The sequence below is a fragment of the Canis lupus genome, chromosome 21 (assembly GCF_048164855.1).
Source record: "Canis lupus baileyi chromosome 21, mCanLup2.hap1, whole genome shotgun sequence".
Lineage (NCBI taxonomy): Eukaryota > Metazoa > Chordata > Mammalia > Carnivora > Canidae > Canis > Canis lupus.
The window spans coordinates 50,449,660-50,462,285 of record NC_132858.1 but is presented as its reverse complement, the minus strand read 5'-3'; the positions used below and the strand labels follow the sequence as shown (position 1 = coordinate 50,462,285).

Genomic DNA, 12,626 nt, shown 5'->3' with positions numbered 1-12,626 from the left:
TGACCTCTGCCCTCCTACACAGAGCCCCAGGCAAAGTTGGGCACGGTGCACAGGGGGGGCGTTTGTCCACATTCCCCTGGTGCCAGTGACCCGGTCCCTGCCATTCATTGGCAGAGCGGCCCGTGCCAGGGAGAGGCTGGCAGGGGGCCAGGCTGTAGGTCGGGGCAGCACTACTTGGCCCCTTGGCAGTCCTGTGTGGGAAACTCTGAAGACACATGTTTACAGTTACCAAGCTCCACTTGGCTTCTCCCTTCCTGATCTCCCTGGTCTTTCAAGCCTTTAAAATAAGAAGTCATCACCATTTCCTGCTTCTCTGTTTCCCTAAACTGTGCAGTGGATGCACGTTTTTGTTTTGGGGTAGGTTTTTTTTGTTTTTGTTTTGTTTTGGTTTTTTTTTTTTTTTTTTGGTGTCAAAGAATTTGGAGTTCACATGGATCTTCAAAATTGACTAGAGCCCCTTTCTTGTTACTTCATTTTATCTTATTGTTCGTATTTGTTTGTTTATTGTAGCGAGATACCCTTAACATAAAATTTACCATCTGAACCATTTTTAAGCATACAGTTCAGTGGTATGAGGCACATTCACACTGTGATACAACCATCACCACCATGCATCTCCGGAACTCTTTTTATCTTGCAAATACTGAAACTCTGTCCCCATGAAACAGTAACTCCCCCTCCCCCTCCCCCAGCCCCTGGCAACCAGCATTCTACTTTCCATCTCTACAGTGTGACTGCTCTAGGGACCTCATTCATGGTCTTTGTCTTTTTGTGACCAGCTTCCATCCCTTAGTGTAATGTCCTCAAGTTTCATCCAGGTTGTAGCATGTATCAGAATTTTTTACTTTATATGGATGAATAAACATCCCATCATGTGTATATATGTATGCACATGCTTTGCTTATCCATTCATCAGTTGATGAGCTCTTGGGTTGCTTCCACCTATTGACACTTGTGAATAATGTCACCATGAACCTGGGTGTTGAGCTCCTTTGTTTTATAAATACATTATTCCAAGAGATATTCGGCATGGTACCGTGTTTTCAAGAAACTGGAAATTTTGTTCTACAGTGCAAAATTTTGTGTTACCTGTGACATCCAGGTTAACCTTTCTGCAGCTATCTAATGGACAAGTGGGGAGTTAAATTGTGGACATTTATAACAACAGAAAAACTGACACAGGAAGGCTGTGAGGCTAATACGGATTTGCCATAGACTGAATCAACCAGCCCAAATGACACACCTGTCCTCATCACACCGGGACTGTGGGAAAGAGCCTGAAAGAAAATGTTGGGAAGGAAGAATGATAGATATATGTAGGAACAAGATCCAAATATGCCAAAGCTACGAACTGCAAACTGATATGGTTATTGAGTTAAGAATAGATGGGTAAGGGGATCCCTGTGTGGCTCAGCAGTTTAGCGCCTGCCTTTGGCCCAGGGCATGATCCTGGAGTCCCGGGATCGAGTCCCACGTCGGGCTCCCTGATGGAACCTGCTTCTCCCTTTGCCTGTGTCTCTGCCTCTTTCTTTCTTTCTCTCTCTCTCTCTCTCTCTCGAATAAATAAAATCTTAAAAAAAAAAAAAAGAATAGATGGGTAAGAATAAGCTACACATGTAGAAGAGAAAGACAGTAAGAGTAAGCCTTGCTAAATTAAATGTCCATAAAGAAATGACATTTCAAGCAAATGAGGGAAGGATTTATTATTCAGGAAATCATTCCAGAATGATTGAACTATAAAGGGGAAAAGTATCAAAGGGACAGAACTATAATGATTTTTTTTTAAAAAAAGACACTGTCCACCTGCTACCTGTATTCTCCTCATTAATTACCCAGCAGGAACAAGAATAGGAGCCTGCCACTCCTTTTGTGCTGAAGGAACCCCTGCCCCAGCCCAGTACTCTTCATGGCACATGTGTCTTCTGAGAACTTGCCTCATTTAATTTGTATCTAAAAAAATCTCACGGGATCCCTGGGTGGCACAGCAGTTTGGTGCCTGCCTTTGGCCCAGGGCACGATCCTGGAGACCCGGGATCGAATCCCATGTTGGGCTCCCAGGGCATGGAGCCTGCTTCTCCCTCTGCCTATGTCTCTGCCTCTCTCTCTCTCTCTCTCTCTCTCTCTGTGACTATCATAAATAAAAAAATAAAAATAAAAATTTAAAAAAATCTCATAAGGTGATTAAAGTATTTTATGGACAATGGATTTGAGATTCAGAAGGGTCACCCAGAGCACCCCCACGTGATGTTATTGCTGCTGTAGCTTGGAATTTGAAGTTAAATTGGGTGGGTTTACTGAGGGAGAAATTAAAAAAAGAAATCAGTCATCCACTTTATACACCAATATACATTCCAGATTGTATGATGTATAATGCATTGCTGAATATATATGTAAGTGCTAGGAAAGAAACATAAAGATGGATATTGGGAATACCAAGTTGAAGAAAAGCCAGTTGGATACCATAAAAGAAAACTTAAATATGAAAAAAATCTTAATGACAAACAGCAAAAACATTGTACATCAACTGCTTACCTTGAAAAGGGTTGATATTCTTGATAATATGATCGTATAAAGTAGTCTTAGGTATCCCACAAAAAAAAAGATGAACCTCTCAAAAAAAAAAAAAATGGGCCAAAGACATGAGCAGTTTGTGCCCTCCACCTACAAAGATGGCCAAGAAATAAAGTAAAATGTTATTTCTTACTGTTGTATTAAAAAGGTCAAAATAAAATAAAGAAGCATTATTTTTGCCTTTGCTAAAGATTTGGATTCCTTTTGATTTTTAGATACCTGGATCAGGAGGGGTATGGAGAAGCAGAAATTCTTATATTCTTCTTGTTGGCATATAAATTAGTCAAATGTGGTCAGAGATAGAATTTCAGCAATATGTATTGAAGCTTTAAAGTATGCACTCCTCATGTCTAGGAAGATTACGAAAAAAATATTAAGAGGAGTGAAAATTCCAAGGATATAGAAAAATATTTTTGTGCAAGAATATTCCTTGGAGCCTTATTTATAATGAATGTTGGAAATAACTTACCTATGTAAAAATGAGAGCCTGGTCAAAGCCATGCCATTGAAAATCATGTTATTTAGACGGATATTTAAAGGCATGGAAAATTACCATGTTTTATTAGCTTTTTTTAAGGTTATGATACAAAGTATAGTGTGACATCAATTCTTATATATGCATATACTTATGTATATATTGGTTACCTCTGCATGATTCTCATTTCTTCCTTTTTTCTATTATCCGTATTTTATTTTTTTAATATTATTTATTTGCGAGAGAGAAAGTGAGCAAGCAGGGGGAGGAACGGAGGGAGAGGGAGAAGCAGACTCCCCACTGAGCAGGGAATCTCAATGCAGGGCTCAATCCCAGGACCCTGAGATCATGACCTGAGCCAAAGGCAGATGCTTCACTGACTGAACCACCCAGGTGCCCCTCTGTTATCCATATTTTTTTTTTTTTTATGATAGTCACACAGAGAGAGAGAGAGGCAGAGACATAGGCAGAGGGAGAAGCAGGCTCCATGCACCGGGAGCCTGATGTGGGATTCGATCCCGGGTCTCCAGGATCGCGCCCTGGGCCAAAGGCAGGCGCTAAACCGCTGCGCCACCCAGGGATCCCTCCATATTTTCTATAATTTGCCTGCATTTCCTTTTTTGTCACATAGGGTTAATAATAGAATTATAAGCAAACCTCAATTCATTGGTTGGCATGTGTTTTTCTGATATGGGAAGGTGCCATTAAGCATTTTTATTTTAAATATTTTTTGTTTGGGGACGCCTGGGTGACTCAGTGGTTGAGCACCTGCCCCTGGCTCAGGGCGTGATCTGCCGTCTCAGGCTCAAGTCCCACATCAGGCTCCCTGCCTGGAGCCTGCTTCTCCCTCTGCCTATGTCTCTGCCTTTCTCTTTCTGTGTCTTTCATGAATAAAAAAATAAAATATTTTAAAAAATTAGTAAGTAAATAAATAAATATTTTGTGTTTCGTAAACCTACTACATTCTTATAATAGGGATTGAGAACTGTAAGTTTAGGGCAAACAGTAAAAATAACATCACTGTGCAGACACAGGCACTTTTAACACTTCTGGGTACTGATTCTCTTGCCTTTCTCCCTCTCTGTCTCTTTACTTCTGTCTCTGTCCCTCTCATCTTCACAGCCCGCACCGTGCATTTGGGGTTTGGCCTCACCATCTCTCATGATTCCTAGGAGCACCAGCATTGCACTAATGCCCTTCACTTGTTGGGTGACTGGAAAGATTTTCAGTCTCATAAAGGTGTGTCCTAGTTCCACAGTAACTTGGGAAATCAACAGCTCTTCCATTTGAAATCTAAATTCTACCGGGAATTAAATTCTTCCTGACTGTAGGAGACTTTGGGGCACACATGACCTCCTTCAGGTTGATGTGTCTTTGCAACAAAAGATACCTGCACGGCTGATCTTTTTCCAACAAACTTGGGTAGTCGATCTGTTCTCTTTATACAGATAGAAGGCTTTGGTCTTCAGGTATCTCAATGCTAATGGAAAAACGAAACACAACCGATGAGATTTAAAAAACCTTGTAGCTGTAATTTGTAGTTGATCATTTACAAAAAAACTGCAAAAACCGATCGACATCAATATTTCCATGCAGTAGCTTAAAATCAATAGCTACAGGCTTAGCTAATCAGCAAAGTGATGCGCACTGTGAACATTGGACCCTTTGAGCAGCGTCAGGACCTCTGTCTGGCTTCGGGTCTAGGAGTCTTTATTTGCAGGCCCCCATCTCCCCAAGATCACTGACCCCCTGGTCACTCGAGACTGGCACAGTGGGTGTAGTGTGTGCACCAGCCCCACCAGACTGGACACCCTTCACACTGAGATGCTGGAAGATCCCCAAGGCTAAACAGATGTGGAGATTGGACCATTTCGACCTCAGTTTTCATGGCCTGTGACAAGTCAGTAATTCTCCTGTGTTGGTTTCTGCAGCTGAAATGTCAAAAAAGCAGAACATGGTTCCTCTTTTTTTTTTTTCCTTGTGATAGTCTTTCGAGTCATCTTACAAACCAACCAGCAAACAAACCAACAAAAGAATAAGAAATGTGAAAGCTGTTCCTTGTTTCTAGGACGTCACTTTGCTCAGGGCAGGTTGTCATCAGTTCCTTCCATCCATTCTCTTCCTCTGAGATAGGAATTTAACGATTACTTTCACATTTTAGGCCAAAAGTGTGATCCAAGCTGTCCCAATGGAAGTTGCTGGGGTCCGGGAAAGGAGAATTGCCAGAAACGTAAGTCAGCAAGCAGAATTTCAGATAAATGTGTGCCCACGTCCCTCCCCTTATACTCATAGGTGTTTGCCCTTTGACGGCTCCAAAAAAGCAGTTGCGTGAATGACATCCTTGCAAATCTCCCTGCATGCGGTTAATCCGGTGTGGGCCATCTGGGGCACTGGAGCTTGTCATTAATGAGTGAAAGTCAGCCACACAGATGCCACCAGTTTCTTTGAACTGTATGTTTGCTGCATTTTCCTGGGAACAGAAGACTTGCCCGTGTTACCTGAGTTTCAGGACACTTCTTGTTTTCTCTCCCTTGGGGGCCCATCTACACAGAAGCACGAGCAACCCTTTTAGAAGGGTTCTGCTGGGATCCTTAGCTGAGGAGCATGGGTGGCCAAACAATCTGGGGACAGCCCCCTTTTCAAGTTCACTGCCTGTCGTTCAGTTTGCTTGTGATGTGACTATTGGGTCCTTTTACACACTGCTTTTGGGCACGCACTTCTGTTATTTGGTGTGTTTCCGTATCACCCGAAATCTCAGCTCTCGCCAGCATGTAATTAGTGAGCAGCTCTAGAAGTCTAGACCTGATCTGATGAGTCCTCCTAAGTGATTAAAAATAAGTGGGAAAAAGAGGTGCAATAAAGAAAGGTCATGATTCAGTGTACTTTGGCCAAGTGCGGATGTTCGGGAACTTGGACGAGCCGGGCAGCCACTAAATTCATCACTTTGTTCACCTTTTCACCTGCTGTTTGCAAGTACCCTGCAAGGCCCCTGGAGAATGACCCCTCACCCCCCTCCCTGGCTCTTCAGCTCACCGGTGACCTTTGCTCCTTTCCAGTGACCAAAATCATCTGTGCCCAGCAGTGTTCGGGGCGCTGCCGCGGCAGGTCCCCCAGCGACTGCTGCCACAACCAGTGTGCCGCCGGCTGCACGGGGCCCCGCGAGAGCGACTGCCTGGTAAGGCCGGCCCTGCCCAGCAAAGCAGCGGCGTTTGTCCTGCCTTCACCACTTACTTCGTGACTTCAGGCAAACTGTAGGACCCCTCTGTGCCTCGATGTCCCTGCCTGACGATGCTGGATGGTGGCCTGGGTGGCACCACGCCTGTGGAGTCCATACCAGGACCTGGGGGAGGAATGAGCAGCAGCACTAAGTGTGAGCTGTCTGGCCTTGGAGTTGGCTGTGGCCAGCCGCACTGTTGTCACGCTCCTCATTATTCCGCTTCAGTACAGTGGAGGCGACAGCGGAAGGCCCCTAACATACCTCTACAGAGGTATTGGGGGACATACCCGGAGCCACACAGACCTGAGGTCCGCGGCTGGAGCTGCACCCGGATCTTCTGACCCACTCGCTCTGCTCTTTCAGAGCCTCCTGCACCCCCCACCCCCACCCCACCCCACATCAGGGGCCTTGGAGCACTCACATTTGCCCCCGTTACTGCAGAAAGGCCTGACAGGAGCTTCCCTGCCCCAGCGGGCTGTGGGCCCCCCCGAAGGTGGCATCTCACGGTGCTTGCACGCACCTTGGGAGTCCTGGAGACATGAGGGCCAGCAGACAGGAGTCCTTGAGGTGGCCCCAAACCCTTGTGGGCTCCAGACAAGAAGGCCCACCTGGGGTGGAATCCAGAAGACTCCAGTTTCAGGGAGAGGGGGATTTTTGTTTTTATTTTGCTTTATTTTTTTTAAAGATTTTATTTATTTATTCATGAGAGACCCAGAGAGAGAGGCAGAGACACAGGCAGAGGGAGAAGCAGGCTCCATGCAGGGAGCCCGATGTGGGACTCAATCCTGGGACCCCAGGATCACTCCCTGGGCTGAAGGCAGGTGCTAAACCACTGAGCCACCCAGGGATCCCCAGAGAGGGGGATTTTTAAGTTCCAGAGGCTGCATCCCCGGCCCCAGGGATTTTTGACTTGGTTGGTCTGAGCTGATTGTGATGTGCCGCTGGACGGGAGACGGCAGGTGGGTCTGAGGGCCACCGCTGTCTGTGGCCTGGTCCCCTCTGCACAGTGCCCTCCCTCATCAAGGTTTTCTGCAGTTTGGCAATAAATTCTAAAGAATAGAATTCATATGGCAGTAAATTCCAAAGAACCTCAAGGGTTGTTGTTTTTTTTTTGTTTTTTTTTAATAAGGGGTACCCAATAAATTGAGTTTAAAAATAACTTCACTCCACAGTTACCACAGTAGTATGTGAACTCCATCATTTTGTAAATTAATAAAAATGTGGGTTTTATCATCGTAATCCATAAATTATCACAGCTCGGACAGTACAAGAAAAATCAGACTTTTAAGATCTTGCTGAATCTTCTAGAAGTGTTTTTGGCTAGTTTTTTTGGGGGGAGGGGTTGCTTAAATCAAATTCCTGGACATGAACTGCAAGGTGAGCTTTCTGCACACAGTTGAAACAGTCCCGAGCACCCTTGCTCAGCCTGACCCGTACATGTTGTCCTTCCTGTGATAGGTCTGCCGCAAGTTCCGGGATGAAGCCACGTGCAAGGACACCTGCCCGCCCCTCATGCTCTACAACCCCACCACCTACCAAATGGACGTCAACCCAGAGGGAAAATACAGCTTTGGTGCCACCTGCGTGAAGAAATGCCCCCGTGAGTTCATCACATGTGAAAAATTTTCATTTATCAGATGGCTGCTTCCTGTTTGGTCTCCTCTTGGAACCTTGAGTCCTTTGTCTCGGGTAGTCTTTGGGTCCATATGTTTGCCTCACTGTCAGGCAGGTGACCGTGGACCTGTCCCGGTGCACAGATGAGGTGCCCGCCCCCTGCCGTAGGTGTCAGGTGATGGCTGGTGCTCTGTCCAGCAGAGTCTGTTCTCGTGTGCGTGGTGGCCAGGACAAGAAACACACCCCGGGACTGAGGTCCAGCTGGAATAGTCTAGAATATTCAGTTGTCTGGTTGGATGATTCACTGTTTAGCTCTCGTGTCTGGCAGGTACTGAAAATTAGAGAGTGTGTCAGAAGACCTGCCTTCTTCAGTGGTTAAAATTCTGATAAAAAATTGTGCCTCTTGAGGGAACTAAAACTCCATTGGAGTCTCTTTGTGTGTTGTTTGGTTTTAATTGTCTCAGATTGGGTTTTGCTTATCGGCATTTGCCTTCAACAGGTGGCTTGGTGTTCAGGGCAATGATGATATGAATTATGCCCTCACAGGGAAAGTCTAACGTTGTCTAACTGAAGAGCTTTAGAAACCAATCTTGATTTCTAGGAAGAGAGACTAAGAGAAAAAAAAATAGTGAGCATAGTTACGAGGGGGCAGATTTGCCCTACCAGGTTTATGGACATGAAAACTTTTACATTCTGTACAGAAAAAAAAAAAAAAAAAAACACAAACAGAATAATACACCATTGTAACGGAACTAACTTGCTAAAAATTTTTTAAGTTCCCACAACCATGACACAGGTCTAATCTTTGAGAGAGGGCCTTTACTAGGTAGGGTTTAAAAAATACGCAGGGGAGCCTGCTCCTCCCTCTGCCTGTGTCTCTGCCTCTCTCTCTGTGTGTCTCTGATAAATAAATAAATCTTTAAAAATTAAAAAAAAAAATCTTTAAAAATCCACAGAAAAACAGAGCCCGAGAGCAAAAGCAGACAATTTACTGAAAGAAGAATTACGGGTGTCCGATAATTATGTTTGAGGACATACTTGGGGAAGTCAAAACAGGAACACGTAGAGCTCCAGAAACATATTGATATTTGTGTTAATATTAACATACATAAATTACTTGCAAGTGAGCAGAGGCTCAGAAGGGGACCATGTGCCTGGCTCGCTGCAGAACCAGCTGGCGGTACGCACCCCCAGCCAAGGGAAGGCTGCCGGGCTGGACGGGACCTCAGAGGGGGCCGTCGGCCACAAGTACTACCCGCATCCTCAGACGTGGGTAGTGCTTGATAGTACATCCTGGAGGCATCACCGACAGAAAAATGAGCTGCGAAGAGATGTTTGAAACCATGTTCTACTTGACCCATCTGTTTCCTGCCCGTGACGGGCTCTGTTTCTCCACATCAAGGCTGGAGAAGCCATTAAAGCTCTCCAACCTGCTTCCTTTTCTGTTTGCAGCCTCTCATTCTTTGTCCTTCAAGTAAATAAAACCCGAGGATTATAGGCCCTTTTCATCGGCCCCTTTATAGGGGAACATGAGACAATGGTGTGGGGCCCAGAAACACCTGGTGCCGCTTTCGCCACCTTGCTTCCTTGTCTCTCCAGGCAACTACGTGGTGACAGACCACGGTTCATGTGTCCGCGCCTGCAGCTCTGACAGCTACGAGGTGGAGGAGGATGGTGTCCGCAAGTGTAAGAAGTGTGAGGGGCCTTGTCGCAAAGGTAGGAAGCCCACAGCGTGTGGTCGTGAAGCCCCCCCCAGGCCCCCTCCGCGTCATACTTGGAAGAGATCGGAGCAAATCTCTTCCTTCATCTTGGGCCCTGTCCTTGGAGGACGCTCAATGCCAATTGACTCCTCCTTATTAGAAGCCTTTATAATTGTCGTTTTTGTAAAAATTTCCGAACACCTAGAAATGTTGCAAGACCAGAGCAATGAACACCCGTACACCTTCCACATAAATTCACCACTTTTTAGTGTGTTGCCTCATTGCATGTGTGTGTGTGTGTGTGTGTGTGTGCATGCCCTGGTCAACTTTTTTCCTGAGTTATAGGACAGAGATATCATAACACTTCACCCCTACATTTGTCAGCATATTTTCTTCCTCCTTCTCCTAAGGAATAAAAGGTTCACGCTCAGGATTATTTAACATCAACTCAGTACTCTTTTCTGCTATTCAGTTTAATTCGGGCTTCCCCCTCCTGTCCCGATCAAGTCATTTTTATTTTTTTTCCTTTTTCCTTTTTTTTTTTTTGAATTTAAATTCAATTTGCCAGCATATACTATAACACCAGTGCTCATCCCATCAAGTGCCCTCCTTAGTGCCTGTCACCCAGTCACCCCATCCTCCCCTACTCCTCCCCTTCTGCAACCCTTTGTTTTTCTCCCAGAGTTAGGAGTCTCTCGTGGTTTGTCTCTCTCTCATTTTTTTCCCTCCTCAGTCTCCCTCCTTTGCCTTATAATCCCTTTCACTATTTCTTTTTTTTTTTCCTTTCACTATTTCTTATATTCCCATATGATGATTGTCCTTCTCCAATTGCTGATTAAGTTATTTTTAGCTGCTTATCAATCCAGAACCCAATCACCCATGATGGGTTTCATGTAGATGTCCTGCCTCCAGTATCTTCATTCTTTGACAGCTGTATCTCAGCTCCCCTCTGCCACTGGCTTTTCTTCTCCCTTCTCCCCACATGACCTCATGTGAAGAGTCTAGGCCAGGTATTTTGCAGTGTCCCTCAGTTTGGCTTCACTGGCGGTTTGCCCTTATGGCCACACTCAAGTTGAGTGTTGTGGGAAGGAGCACTGTGTAGGTTGTGTTGATTTCCTCTCGTTGTATCTCATCAGGTAGCCTATGATGCCATGTTACTTCATTACTGATGATGACAAATCAGTAAAGATTTCTGATGGCTATTAAATAGTGATTTTTCTCTATCATGTCTTCACTTACTAGTTGGCATTCCTTTTTTAAAAAAGTTTAGTTCCCATGTGAAATCATGGAATCCTTTATTCAGTTTCTAGAAATCCATTCCTGTCATTCATTTGGGTGCTTAAATTGTCCCACATGCGGCCAGGAGGAGCCTCTCCAGAGGCCTCCTGCATCCCTTTGGCACATCCCATGTCCCAGTCATGTCTTCTACTCAAAAGGTCCTGACTAAACTCCTTGCACTTTGCTTCTTAACCTTAATATATCCTGGAAATCACTCCAGATAAGTTCATATAAATCTTCATTCTGAATTCAGGAATTAAAGTAACCCCCCCATCACCATTGCACACGAGCAGGAGAGAACTTGAATAAACACAGGGAATCACCTGCCAGACCTCTAATTAAATGGCAGTTCCTCCTCTGGCCACCTCATTCTCCATTGTCAGCCAGACCCTGTGAATCCTAAGGAAGCCTGGCCATGAATCCCATAACCCCATTGTGCTAGATGCAGCACAGGATGAGCCATTCAACCCAGAAGTCCTTAGAGCAGCTCCTCAGAACCAGAGAGGAGGCTGGCCCACAGGGTGAGCCTGGAGACCCAGCTGGTGGGACGGTCGTGGACACCCCAGTCAGCAGGGGAAGGTTTTCCTGCAAGGGACGCCCAGTGGAGTGAAGCATGGGGATGGTGGAACAGCAGGGCTTGACTGCATCCCCGAGAAGTCCACGGGGAGGAAAGAATAAGATCTTATCCTGAGCAAGGAGATTTGCAGTGATTACCCTTCAGAGTCAAGAAAAAGTCTGGAAGATAGGTACGCAAATTGCTCTGCAAACTCTAGAGGAAGCATTACAACAGATAAATGGGTTTTCGGGTAGAGGTGGCATTTGCAATGGAAATTTAGGAGTGGATCTAAATTAATAAAGGGGCTCAGAGTGTGGAAAGGGGCATTTGAGACTGATGTAACAATAGGACACAGATCAAAGCCTTTTGCTCAAGTAAACACAGGGGAAAAAGTTCATCTGATAAAAGCTATTACAGTATTCCCTATGACGTAATATAAGACAGCCATTAAAACCCATGTTCGTGAATAGTTTCAATAATATGAGGAGTGTTAACAGCAAAATAAGTAAAAAAAAAAAAAAAAAAAGGAAATACATATCTGGTGTGACATAACCATGGAGGATAGCTGGAAGGATATCCTGTAGTAGAAACTCTGGTTATTTTCATCCCCTCATTATACTTTTCAACCTTCTCAGATGAGCACATCTTACTCTTTATAATAATAAAAAAGAAATCTATGTACTTTGTTTCTTTAAAATAGATGACAGAGCTGCAACCAGGTTAGGACAATCAGAAGGTGGACACCTAAGTGGCTCAGGGGTTGAGCATCTGCCTTCAGCTCAGGGTCCCAGGATCGAGTCCCACATCGGGCTCCCTGCATGGAGACTGCTTCTCCCTCTGCCTATTTCTCTGCCTGTGTGTGTGTGTGTGTGTGTGTGTGTCTTGTGAATAAATAAATTAAATCTTAAGAAAAAAAAAAGGACAATCAAAAGGTGTTGGGTCTTAGGGGAGCGCCCTGGTGAGAGCCGGGCCGCGGTGGCACTGCTGTCCTCAGGGGAATTGCACTGCCAGGAGGGATGGTTACGAGCAATTAGAGACCAAGTGGGAAATCAGGAGGGGGAGACTGCGTTCCCAGTTAGGGCAGCAACAGCCCTGAGGACGGCATCGCCTTCTCCAACCAGTGTAACCCTGGACCCCGCCAGAGTTACCAGTACCCAGCAGGCCTCCATTAATGCTGAATGACTGAATGATGTCCTGGCAGTGATAGTCTCACGG

General features: G+C 45.2%; 1 protein-coding gene across 3 annotated transcripts in view; it reads left to right on the top strand.

Moving 5' to 3' along the window:
• The window catches only part of EGFR (epidermal growth factor receptor), a 197,330-nt gene that overhangs the window by 141,509 nt on the left and 43,195 nt on the right, over positions 1 to 12,626 (top strand). For all 3 annotated transcript variants that reach the window (XM_072791688.1, XM_072791690.1, XM_072791689.1), the window contains exons 5-8: positions 5,208 to 5,276; positions 6,103 to 6,221; positions 7,722 to 7,863; positions 9,477 to 9,593. In XM_072791688.1, coding sequence (XP_072647789.1) covers positions 5,208 to 5,276; positions 6,103 to 6,221; positions 7,722 to 7,863; positions 9,477 to 9,593 — 447 coding nt within the window. The remainder of the gene's footprint in view (positions 1 to 5,207; positions 5,277 to 6,102; positions 6,222 to 7,721; positions 7,864 to 9,476; positions 9,594 to 12,626) is intronic.